Below are 13419 nucleotides of genomic sequence, written 5' to 3'. Positions count from 1 at the left end.
TAGAGAGATGGCTCAATGGTTAAGAGCACTGACAGCTCTTCCCAAGGTCCTGAGTTCAAATCCCAGCAACCACATGGTGGCTCACAACCATCTGTAATGAGATCTGATATCCTCTTCTGGTGTTGGTGTGCATATATATAATAAATAAACAAATACTTTAAAAAACCACAACATAAATCTTAGAAGAGACTCACAACACATGCAATTTGATAAGAATCTGGCTCCTATTAAAACCCAAGAGCCTAGGCTGAACCAATAGCTCAGGGCCTCTGAGCATGTTGTGTTCTAGCAGAGGAAGAAAGCTGGGTTCCCAGTACCACACCAGGTAGCTCACAACCACTTCTAACTCAGCTCCAAAACATCCAGTGAGTGCCCTCTTCTGTGGGCACCTTCACTCCCATACCTGTACCTATGCACAGACATACACATAATTGATTAAAAATAAAATCTTAAAAGTACATATAAATAATACAAAATTAAATAAAAATGAAGAAAACAAGGATGCTTGAATATAAAAATGCTTTACTCCTGGGCTACACAGCAAGACCCTGACCTCTACATCCCACAAACAAAACAACAGAAAAGCACTTCAGCTCTACGAACTGTATATAGAGTATAAATGTGACTCTTACCCTACTTCATGTTAAACTGGCTAATTTTGAAGTTTCACCCATGTCCCCAGCAAGGCGGATGACCTCAGAATTATTTTTCTCATCTCAGGTAGGTTCTAACTCGACATTCCTTCTGTCGGTTTGGACATTCTTACATAAACAGCACACAAGCTGAACAGCAATATGCTCAAAATACTTCATCTTCTATCTTCATTTCCATATTTTATTTTTTGGTTAGCTGTGATGCTACCCACATCTCTCCCTGTATCTGAGCTTCCTCTTACCTCACTCCTAAACTTGTATCCACCGAGTCTGGGTTTTGTCTTCTTTGAAATCTCTCACGTCTACATCATTCTTTGCCTTTTCAAGCTTCTTGGTCTCCCAACCAAACTTGTTTTCTCATCCTTCTATAAGCCTTGAACTCCGCCCTTTGCACTTTTTCTTACATTCCTTCTCCTATATGAACTTTCCACCTTAACTATCCCAACCCAAACTCTTCAAAACAACACAGTGGCTCTTTCCCCACTAAATGTGCTGACCACATAGTTCTAGAGTCTGTCCTCTGCTCCTAACAACAGCATTATGTACATTCAATTGTTTGTTTAGCAACTTAATCAAGTGGTAACTTACAACAAGCTTTTAAAATATTTTTATCAGTTCTTTGAAAATGTTAATCTGAACCACCGCCATCCCCCTATTCGCCCAACTCCAAGTCCTCTACTTTTTCTTTTTTGTAAAACTATGGCGTTCAATCTGGTTTGCCTGCCCTGATGTGTGGTTGACCTACCAAGGGTCATACTAACAAATGCCCTTAGCTCTGCTAGTGGTGGAACTACCATGCCCACCTCTACCCTATTGGGATTTCTGTCCGGATTGAGCCTGCCCAGGTCTTGTGCACACTGCCATAACTACAATGAATTCATGTGTTCAAAAGTCCTATTGAGTAAGCAAAATACTGTTCTTCAACCGAGATAAAATAACTATAAATGTTTGCCTCGTGCTGAGTGAAAACTCTCCCTCATAAATATTTACTTTTGGATGGCTGACTTATTGACATTACCTTCTTCCATTAAGAAGTATACTCTGACAGACAAACCTAGAAAAAAAGTGTGGAATGATACCACACTGTCATTAACCTATTATCAATGCTTCCCTTTTCATGGCCAAACCAGGGTTAGACAAAGAAGTCATTCTCAGTCTGTCATATGTTGGAATAACAAGTATTAAAGACGCAGAAGAAATCGCCCGAAGTTACAAAATAATCATCGCTTGAAGATTCTGGGAATGTCAACACTGCCCACATGGTCCTGATTAAAACCTGACAATGATTTGAAATTATTCCTCAGGCTGGTCCTTTGTCGGTCTTGAAAACTTTAGAGAGCTACAAAGAACCGGAGAGTTCCCAAGTCAATCCCCTCGAGACCTCTGATGACAGTACTAGCGACAGGCTGATCTGCAAGTGAAGGTTAATGAGTTTCAAGCCCGCCAAGGACCAAGGCAAATCTATCCTCAGTCCGCACACATGCAGACAAGGGTTGGGGAGACTACTAGTAAAGGGTCGGTGGTATGAATTAAAGGGCATTTCCAGTCTTCCAGATCAGCAAGCCGGACATTCCACTCCCCAGTCGGTAGCCCCAGGGTACCGCCAGGTGACCCTAGGGCGGGTCCCACGGTGCACAGAATCGCCTGGGGTCCCCAAAGCCCGCAGGCGCTCAGCCTTCCCGGGACCGGGAGCTGGAGCCCGCGGCGCCCCGCAGCTCCGGGTGCCAGAGGCCAAGCCAGTCCCCGCCCCTTCCCCATCTCCCCGCCCCGCGCTCCCAGCAGGACGCGCCGCCCGGCGTGAGCACCGCGGCCTGTCGCGCGCCCGGCTCAAGGGACCCGGCATCCCCGCCCAGCTGAGTCGCGCACCTGAGCTGTCCCCATCCTCGGAGACCGACGAGCTCTCGGTGTCCTCGTCTTCGGAACTGCTCCCCTCGTTCTCCGCGTAGTCCACCTCCATCTCATCGTGATGATTCGTCTCCTTCTTATCTCCTCGGGAATGGACCGGCATTTTCCAGCCGCGCCGTCGCTTCCCACTCCCTGCTCCCAGCCCGGCCACTGCCGCTCCAGAGAAGGGCGCGCCGAACGCCCCGACCCACCCGGCCGCCTCGCTCGCTCCGAAACCCTCGACTCCTCCCCACCCCCGGCCAGAGCCTCACAACCTAACCCGCAGGCTGTGCGCTGCGAGCTCAGCCATTGGTGAAAACTGTCCCTGAGCTGGAGGCGTGGCCTGCCTTGCAAGCGAACGATTGGTTACCCGTGATTACGGCGCGGCCTTCCGCTGAATGTCGGGAGTTGTAGTCCTTAGGCCTCAGAGCTTCACGGGCTGTGGGTTTCTAAGGTTCAACTGCCTCAATCACTTTTAACTTCGGACTTCAAGTCCCACAAGGCAGGAAAGCTGGCATACTGGAACGCAGTTTATAAACTAAACAGAAACAGATTGCGCGGATTTGGTCTGTACTTATCCTTTTCCCGCCAATTGGTTATTTAATCTGCCCAGCTACTCAAAATGTGAAAAGAATGTGAAAAGGTCCTTTGCTTGAAAAGGTTTTTGCACACTCTATGAGCATGGAGGGCTGCAGAATCGTCTCTTCTACATTAGTATTACTTTTATTACGGCTAATAAACTTAAATTGAAATGTAGATGTAGGAAATAATTCGTACTTTGTAAATTTTCACAGAGAAATTATAATTGTTCTTGAAATTTTTTCAACCAAAAAAATAGAGGGAAAGGAAGTTTTAGTATTTCAATTTTGCATTCTTACATTTTTTTTTTTAATGGAAGAAGCTACCCGTTGATTTAATTTCAGGTTCCGATGAAAAATTAATGTTTGACTTAAAAAGGTGTCTTTTTTTTTTCAAAGATAGGATTACACAGACAAGGATGACGCTGTAACTACCATAATAATCGTAACTTATAACTGACCACTTTCACTCATTATCAGGTTATCTTGGTAAGTTCACTGTGTGGGTTAGATGAGTTGATTTTTTTTGTCAACAAAATATATGGTTCAAGTATTAAAGGGACATCAGGAAGTAGAATGAAGCTTAGTTGTTCTGGAACTTGCTCTGTAGATTGACCTTGGCTCAGAGATCTGCTTGGCCCTGTCTCTTGGGATTAAACCACACCTTGACTTAAATTTAGCTGAGTAGGATCTGTTATAGCCTAGAACATAGATTCTACTCCCCGGTGCCCCTTTAAATATTTTTCCTTTCTCAGCTTGCTCCTTTTCTTACAGGTTCAGAGGTTCTGTCCATTACCACCAAGGCGGGAGCAGAGCTGAGAGTTCTTCATCCTCATCTGAAGGCTGCTAGGAGACTGGCTTCCAGGGAGCTAGGGTGAGGGTCTTAAAGACCACGCCCATAATGACACACTTCCTCTAATATGACCACACCTACTCCGACAGGGCCACAGCTCCTAAAAGTGCCACACCTTGGGCCAAGCATATTCAAACCATCACCACCACCACCATTTCCCGCATTTCAGATGCTCTCGTGCTCCCAGACAATGACTACGATCTGTACTTAGTCCTTTTTTTCTTCTTCTTTTCCTACCAGGCTATATTCAGCCACCGTGGGCTACCTATAGGACTGTGAGTTCCTTGAAAGCAAGGGTTGTTTTAATCAAGTGTGAAAATACAAGGCAAAGCACAGCTACTGTGTGTGGGCAGCTATTATGTTGCAATCTGCCAGTTGCTAGGATCTGAGACTACCAGCATGTTTGTCCAGACAGAGTCTTGCTGGTCTTGAGTTCACTGCATGGCCTCATCTTCCTGAGAGCAGGGATTCTGGCTCCTAGTCTTGGGTTCCGCTTCTCAAATGCAGATCAAATAAAAACAGCTGTTGGCAAAAGCCCTTGGTTCCAGTTAATCTTTGTTATATCAGTAACCAGAGAGTGTGTGCTAAATAGTACTGAGATTTCTAGTGGCTACTTATGCCTTGCACTGTTGGGTACTTTAAGTAAGGTGGTTCATTTAATCTCCACAACAAATCTGAGAGTTAATTTTACACAGGAGGAAACTGAGGTACAGAGCAGTCAAACTACCTCACCAAGGTCATACGGGTAATAGATAACAGGTCTCAGCTTTGAACGTTAAGTAGTGTGGCATCAGAGCTTGCATGTACTCTCTTGGCACACAGTGGTCCTCAAGTGGGTGCTTTCTGCTTCTGCTGTTCAAAGGTAAGCAAAGGGGGCCAGGCATGGGTGGCTTAACCGTAGTTAACGCCAGAGGCTGCAGCAAGAGATTTGACACAAATTCGAGGTCAGCCTCAGACATAAGGAAGTGAGAGAGCAAGAGGCATGGATTCAAGCCACACTTATCTAATAACCCAGAAGTAAACTCGACAAAACACAGAATCTCTGGTCATTTATAAAATAAGTTTTGTGATCTTAACTTTAAATTCCTTCCAAAGTCTCAGATTCTTGTCAGAAGCTGGAAAGATAGCTCAGTGGGTAAAGTGTTTGCTGTGAAAATATGAGGACTGGAGTTCGTGTAACCAGAATCCAAGTAAAGACCAGGCCAGCACAGCAGCCTACATGGGACCACAATGCTAAGGAAACAGGGACAGAGAATTCTGGACAACCAAGACCGGCTGAACCAGTGAGTTCTGGGTACAAGAGAGGCCCAAACTCAATGTCTACAAAGGAGAATAATAGAGAAAGACAATCAACGTCAAACTCTGATCTCCATATATACCTACAGACACATGCGAACATACATACCCACACACAAACTAAAGGTACCTGAAAGGAGAGACGCTTAATTGAGAAAATGCCTCCATAAGATTCAGTTGTAGGGCCTTTTCTAAATTAGTTATTGATGGCAGAGGGCCCAGCCCATTGTGGCTGGTGTTATCCCTGGGCTGGTGGTCCTGGATGCTATAAAAAGCAGGCTGAGCCAGCCATGGGGAGCGAGCCAGTAAGCTGCACCCCTCCATGGCCTTTGCCTCAGCTCCTGTCTCCAGGTTCCTGCCCTGGTTGAGTTCCTCTCCTGACTTCTTTAACATTGATATAGATATCAACATTGATATAGATATCAACATTGATATAAGCCAAAGAAACCTCTTCCTCCTCAACATGCTCTTTAGTCATGGTGTTTCGTTGCAGCCATAGAAAATCTAAGACAATATCTTGAATACTACCCAAAAAATGTATTAAATTTTTCATATTTTTTAAGATTGCACTTTTAATTATGTGTTGAAGTTTATCTCTGATTTTGTCCTTCCTGTCTGTGGTTTACCTCCAGAACCTACAGTGGTTGGTTTTGTTGTTGCTGCTGCTGCTGCTGCTATTTTATTTATTTATTTATTTTGTGAGTGTTGCTTATTTATGTATTTATTTATGTATTTATTTATTTATTTAGTGAGTCTCACTGTATAACTCTGGCTGGATGGAACTCATGATGCAGATCAGGCTGGCCTCACACTCACAGAGATTGCCTGCCATTATTTCCCATGCCCAGAGTGTGGAGATGAGAGATCCAGTCACTAGGCTCCAGTTACAATGTCCTTTAACTAACATATATATGTGTGTGTGTGTGTGTGTGTGTGTGTGTGTGTGTGTGTGTGTGTGTGTGAATTTGAAAGATATTTAAATACACTATAAGCTATTTGGGTTTTGTTTTGGTTTTGGTTTTTTTGGGGGGGGGGAGGCTTGTTTTTGAGACAGGGTTTCTCTGTGTAGCCCTGGCTGTCCTGGAACTCACTCTGTAGACCAGGCTGGTCTCAAACTCAGAGATCAGTCTGCTTCTGCCTCTTGAGCACTGAAACTAAAAGTGTGCACCACCACTGCCCACCTTTTCCAAGTAGTGACTGAATAAATGTATGACTATTAATCACGCACCTCTTTTTTTTTTCTTTTCTTTTTTTTGGAGCTGGGGACCGAACCCAGGGCCTTGCGCTTGCTAGGCAAGCGCTCTACCACTGAGCTAAATCCCCAACCCCAATCACGCACCTCTTAACAGGCACTTGGATTGCTTTTATTGCTATTAGAAATAGTCTTATTTTGTTAAGGGGAATATTATTGTTCAAAGTGTTTGCTAACCACTTTGACAAATGATCTAAAGCAGCCATAGTATCAGAATTAGGACAAGGCCTTTGTCTTTTCTCTTCTTTCTTCCTTTTTTTCTCCACATTTGAAAGACCCTGCCAATATGTGGTATGAATTTGTCAAACAGATACAATGATGCTAGAATATATACCCTCCCATTTTGTAGTATTTTTGAGTTTTTGGAGTAAATGAAAACTGCATTTTATTATATTTCTAAAGTATATTCTAAGCCTTATAGTAGCGCAATTATAATAAACTAAAGACTCTGAAGAGGGGATCCCCAAATTGTACCAGTCACTTTTAAGTGCTATATATAATGTGTAAAAAGTAAAATTTTTATGCAAATTGGGTACTTAAGCAATCCCCCATTTCCCTAAGGGAACACAATGAATGGGAACACCATGAGTAAACACAACTTTGATAATTCTCAAAAGATAAAAGTTAGTTGCCTGAATGAACATTGTTACATGAAACTCTTAGATCAAGGTTATGTTAACGCAGAGACTGTCGTGGGAGGGGGGAAGGAAGGAAACATTAAAACTTTTATTTGTCGGCCAATAAAAAACTGTTCAACTTCCTTAACCATCAAGGAAATACCAATCAAAACTACACTGAAATGTCTCGTTCCAGCCAGAATGGCTGTGATCAAGAAAACAAACAACTAATGTTAGTGGAGATGTAGGGGCTGAAGAACTCTTCTGCAATGCTGGTGGGAGTGCGAATCGATGCAGCCACTACAGAAGGCACCGGAGAGGTTCCCAAGAGAAACAGACAAAACTGAAGGGGAGTCCTAGGATGAGATAGGTGTGGTGGTGCATGCCATACCCCAGCACTCAGGAAGCAGGTCCTGTGTCTGATGGACAGCAAACAATTCCCAAATCGACCACGAGGTGGAGCTGAGACTCCAGTTACACAGTCTTCAAAGTCAGGCTGAAGCTAAGAAAAAAAATAACTAAGCCTTATAGTAGCGCAATTATAATAAACTAAAGACTCTGAAGAGGGGATCCCCAATAACTAGCACCAAAATTTTGTCATACCAACTGTAAGACAGAGCTTCAGAGAACCACATTACAAACAAAGTAAGACTGATTTTGTGCCAGACTAACCTGGAATTTACTATGTAACCGAGGCTGGCCTCCAACTTAGGGTCTGCCAACCTCAGACTCCCATGGGCTGGAATTACAAGCAGGAGCTATATGCTCACATTGTATATTTATTTAAATGGAAGTAGTGAGTAATATATTAAATATCCTAACATAACTTACTATTTTGTTTAAAACTTTCTTCTCTGGGGAGGGGTTGAGTGCATACATGGTTTAATGGGTAAAGTGCATGTTGTGCAAGCACAAGGGCCTGAGTTCAAATCCTCAGCACCTGCAATACCAAAGCTAGGGAGCTGAGAAAGGAGGATCCTGGTGGCTCCATGTCCAGCCAGTCTGGCCAATCAGTGAGTTCCAGATTTAGTAAGAGACCCTGCCTAAGGTGGAGAGCAATAGAGGCCAATACTCAGCTCCATCTCTGGCCTCCACACATGCATATACTACACACACACTCACTCACTCACACACAGAGAAGGGGAGAAGGAGAGAGAGAGGGAGAGGAAGGTGTGGTGGTTCATTTCTATAATCTCAGACTTTGGGAGGTTGAGGCAGGAGGATTACCTAGAGTTGAGGGCTATCCTGGGCTATCTAGTGAATTCTAGACCAGCCTGAGCTAGAGAAAGATCCTGTCCTTGCCCCCAATTCCTTTTTGTATTCATTAGCGTATCATTTACTGACTGCCTATTATGTGACAGGAGTGAGAATTTCAGGAGATGACCTGAACATAATAGGCACTGTTTCTCTTTAGAGACCCTCGAGGAAGGAGTGGAAAGAAGAATTAAACAGCTCTGCAAATGGAGGGGAGCTTTCTGACATGTTACAAAAACAGGTCTTCGATTCCAATGATAAAACTCAGTCTTCGCAGAGGTGGGTATATAACTCAACAGCAGGACAACGGAGAGATAGCCTTGCACGCCTCTCATGTGCAAGGTCATTAGGTTCAGTCCCTACCTTATACAGAGAAATAAATTAATAACAATTCGCCGTGAAAACTGGGAACTCAGAAAACCTTAATGAGCATGATGATCATGATAGGCTTCCAGTTCTTAAAGAATTTTCTGAAATCTATTATTGTTTGATATGACTTAAGGAAATTTATCATCAGATATCCTAATGTGTAGTTCTTTTCCAAATGGAAAAACATATTGTTACAAGGTTTTGCATACATAGAAGATATATTTAAAGGTTTCCAAGGGGCTGGAGAGATAGTTCAGTGGTTAAGAACACTGACTGCTCTTCTATGGGTCCTGAGTTCAAATCCCAGCAACCACATGGTGGCTCACAACCATCTGTAATGGGATCTGATGCCCTCTTCTGGTGTGTCTGAAGTCAGTGACAGTGTACTCATATATAATAAATAAATCTTAAAAGCTTTCAAGGGGTTTTATTGGAGAGAGCAGAGAATGTGCTTTTATATTCCCTACAAAGTTTTTATATTCCCCACAAAGTCTTGCATACATAGAAGACATATTTAAAGGTTTTTAAGAGATTTTATTGGAAAGAGCAGGGAGTGTTTGTCTATGTGCTTTTATATTATCTACTGCAACTGATCTTTATAAAACTGCCACTTTTGGATTTTTAGTGAGATGGTCACAATTATTAACAGAAGTTGTCAAAATAGTCTCCCTTTCTGATTGCATAGAGACATGGGACCAGGGTTTTGGGTTTTTTTTCTCACATACTTTAAGCAAAGGGTGGTATCACATGATAAGACTCTAGCTGACTTCTACTTAGACATAAAAGAACTTGGGGGTAAGTCCAACAGTAGTACTTTCCTAACTACTTTTGTTTAGAAAAGATTTTCAGAGGGGCTGAGGATGTAGATCAGTTGGTAGAGTGTTTGCCTAACATACATGTGGGTCTGGGTTCAATCCCAGCAGTACAGAAAACAGTGTGGTTGTGAGTGCTTGGAATTCTGGTACTCCTGAGGTGAGAGCAGGAAGGTCAGAAGTTCAAGGTCATCGTTGACTACATACACATTTGAAGTAGGTCTGGGATACAGAATATTCTGTCTCAGAAAAAAAGTTCACCATGCTGCCATCTCAGGTGAACATATTTACATGTCAGTGCTTAAAAGACATAGACTCCTTATTGTCTTTTTCTCCCATTCTCTGAACTTCATTCTTACTTGAACTAAATGTCATATTCTGATATTTTAAGACTTTAAAAGTAATTGAATTTCCACAGTTGATACTACACACCTGGTCTTAGTTAAAGTCCTCTTAGTGGTCTCACAGATGATACAGATGAAAAACAACATTAAAAATATGGGGCTGGGCATGCAACTTAGTGTTAGAAGACCCCGAGAGTTTTGTTTTGTTTTGTTTTGTTTTGTTTTGTTTTTTTCCCACACTTTAAACAAAAGATGGTATCACATGATAAGCATCTAGCTTTTGTGTGGCCAGCACGACTTATGTATTATAAGAACAGGTCTTTGTTTCCAGTGATAAAACCCAGTCCTCATTTGTCAAGCTGTGGCCTTAGAGGGCACCTGTACTCATGTGCACACATATGGATACACATACATGCATATAATAAAAAGTGATAAAAGTAAATGCAGAAGACTGCAGAGACCAGGGGTGGAGCTGAGTGCCTTTCAATCCCAGAAGTCAGGAGGCAGAGTCAGCCAGGATTAACAATGAGACTCTGCCTGAAGGTGAATGAATGAATGAATGAATGTAGAAATTAACTGAGGAAGGTACTCAATGGTAAACCTTCTGTCTTCATAGCATGTGAACACAGACAGAAATACACACAAAAGACGACTGCACTAGTTTTTGTTGATTAAAAACAAAAGTTGATTTTTTTTTTTGGTAAAGGCAGAGAATGATTTTTATAAAGCAAACAGAAACAAGGAAATTCTACTTTGTAAATGCAATCACTATTTGGGAATAGTTTTTCACCCTTTTTTTCAAATCATTTTACAAATAATTGATAGTGTACATATTTTCACATTGTATCCACTTTATTTTTTATTTTTTGCAGTGCTAGGGACTGGAACACGTATCTGTTATTTTCTGTCTAGCATTGCCAAGTATCTTCCATACCAGGAAGCGTCTTAGGGGTCAACAAGATAGCTCAGAAGGTAAGCCGATCTGTGAGTCAAGCCTGATGAACTGAATTTAATCCCTGGAATCCAGGGTAGAAGGAGAGCACTGACTCCCATAAACTGAGCTCTGACTGCCACACATGTTCATATAAGTGCACATGCCCACACACATAACCATACACACAGAAATACATGTAAAATAAACAAAGTCTTCATAGCTGGGTGCAATGTTGTATATTGATAACTGCAGCACTGAGAAGCCTGAGGTGAAGGGACTGAGAGTTCAAGGCTAGCCTGGGCTAAACAGTAAAACCTTGCCTCAAAAGCAAGACCCCTAAAGCTATACAGGCAGTTGCTGCTGCTACTGGTTGCACATCCGGAGCGGATGGGAAGACCCTGTTGCTGAAGACAGCCACATGCATTTGATGCAGATGTCCTGCAAGCACTGGGCTAGAAGCCACCCCTACTCCTACTCTGGCCTATGCAGGCTTCTGGGGGGAAATTGGGTTTTTTTTGGGGGGGGTGCTAATAATTATTTATTTATTTACATCCCAAATGCTGCCCTCCCTTTTCCTCCCTCGATCCCTCACCCCTTCTCCTCTGGGAGGGTGGGGTCCTCCTCAGTATGCCCCTAACCTGGTGTATCAAGTCTTTGATAGTTTAGGTGCCTCCTCTTCCACTGAGGCCAGACAGGGCAACCCCAGTAAACCTACAGCTTTCGGGAGAGCCTCTGTTCCAGTAGTGGGTAGTGTTCATGTCTTGGCATAAGCTAGAACCATTTGAGAGGAGGTAACCTCAAAAATTGCCTCTATAACACTGTGCTGAGACCCTTTAATATAGTTTCTCATGTAGTGACACCCCAATCATAAAATTATTTTTGTTGCTACTTCATAACTGTAATTTCCTACTATTATGTTATAAGTTATAATGTAAATGACTGTTCTCCAATGGTGACCCCTGTGAGAGGGTCATTCAACCCTCAAAGGGGTCTGGACCACAGGTTGAGAACTGCTGCTCCAATCAGACTGTAAGCACGGCATTTTCTTAATTAGTGATGGATGTAGCCTCCTCTACGGTCTGTCCAGAGAGCTAGGTCAAAGCAGGCAGAGCAAAGGTAAGCAGTATTCCATCATGGCTTCTGCATCAGTTCCTGCAGTCAAGTTCCTGCCCTGAGTTCTTGTTATGAACAGTGATGGGGAAGTGAACACAAAATAAACCCTTACTTCTCCAAGTTGCTTCTGGTCAGGGTGCTTCATCACTCCAAACCCTAAGACAGAGGCATTTCCTCAGTTGAGGTCCTCTCCCAGATGACTCTAGCTTATGTCAAGGTGACAGTAACACATATGACATTTCTTTCTTTCTTTCCTATTTATTTATTTATCATTTTCTTTGGTTTCTCAAGACAAAGATTCTTGGTGTCCTGGGACTTAAGACAAAGCCCTGGCTGTCCTGCAACTCACTCTGTAGACGAGGCTGGCCTTGAACTCAGGAGATTTCTGCCATGGCCTCTTGAGTGCTGGGATTAAAGGCATGTGCCACCACAACCTGGCCATGGTAGAGTTTTTCAGGTTATTGTCAGGTCCAAAGGAAATCCAGTTCCCTCAAATTCCAAAAGGCAGATGGAATGAACAGCTGACTGTGGTGCCTATTAGCACACCAACGTCTGTGCTGGCTTCCCGGCCCCTCAGCACCACAAGAGCTCAGCACACATCTCAAGGCCCATGCTGGCTTCCCGGCCCCCTCAGCACCACAAGAGCTCAGCACACATCTCAAGGCCCATGCTGGCTTCCCGGGCCCCTCAGCACCACAAGAACTCAGCACACATCTCAAGGCCCATGCTGGCTTCCCGGCCCCTCAGCACCGCAAGAACTCAGCACACATCTCAAGGCCCATGCTGGCATCCCGGCCCCCTCAGCACCACAAGAGCTCAGCACACATCTCAAGGCCCATGCTGGCTTCCTGGCCCCCTCAGCACCACAAGAACTCAGCACACATCTCAAGGCCCATGCTGGCTTCCCGGCCCCTCAGCACCACAAGAACTCAGCACACATCTCAAGGCCCATGCTGGCATCCCGGCCCCCTCAGCACCACAAGAGCTCAGCACACATCTCAAGGCCCATGCTGGCATCCTGGCCCCCTCAGCACCACAAGAACTCAGCACACATCTCAAGGCCCATGCTGGCATCCCGGCCCCCTCAGCACCACAAGAACTCAGCACACATCTCAAGGCCCATGCTGGCTTCCCGGCCCCCTCAGCACCACAGGAGCTCAGCACACATCTCAAGGCCCATGCTGGCATCCTGGCCCCCTCAGCACCACAAGAGCTCAGCACACATCTCAAGGCCCATGCTGGCATCCTGGCCCCTCAGCACCACAAGAACTCAGCACATATCTCAAGGCCCATGCTGGCATCCTGGCCCCCTCAGCACCACAAGAGCTCAGCACACATCTCAAGGCCCATGCTGGCATCCTGGCCCCTCAGCACCACAAGAACTCAGCACACATCTCAAGGCCCATGCTGGCTTCCCGGCCCCCTCAGCACCACAAGAGCTCAGCACACATCTCAAGGCC

The 13419-nt window shown here is 44.2% G+C and overlaps 1 protein-coding gene and 1 long non-coding RNA gene across 5 annotated transcripts in view; one reads left to right on the top strand and one right to left on the bottom strand.

Moving 5' to 3' along the window:
- Positions 1-2784, bottom strand: part of Brms1l (BRMS1 like transcriptional repressor) — a 33931-nt gene extending 31147 nt beyond the window's left edge. Inside the window, 1 exon segment of one of the 3 annotated variants that reach the window (NM_001395086.1) lies at positions 2520-2784. In NM_001395086.1, the coding sequence (NP_001382015.1) occupies positions 2520-2661 (142 nt within the window). In that variant the 5' untranslated portion in view covers positions 2662-2784. 3 annotated transcript variants of the gene reach the window in all.
- Positions 2431-4502, top strand: LOC102546497 (uncharacterized). 2 transcript variants are annotated; one of them, XR_015623039.1, is made up of 4 exons: positions 2431-3103; positions 3519-3604; positions 3890-3989; positions 4209-4502. It is a non-coding gene; the product is annotated as an uncharacterized LOC102546497 (long non-coding RNA). The 2 variants fall into 2 exon arrangements; XR_015623038.1 differs by having other exon boundaries at positions 3515-3604.
- The last annotated feature ends 8917 nt before the right edge of the window (positions 4503-13419 follow it).

Source organism: Rattus norvegicus, chromosome 6 (genome assembly GCF_021556685.1).
Source record: "Rattus norvegicus strain SHRSP/BbbUtx chromosome 6, alternate assembly SHRSP_T2T, whole genome shotgun sequence".
Lineage (NCBI taxonomy): Eukaryota > Metazoa > Chordata > Mammalia > Rodentia > Muridae > Rattus > Rattus norvegicus.
Note: the sequence above shows the minus strand (reverse complement) of the source record. Positions and strands in the feature narration are given on the sequence as shown.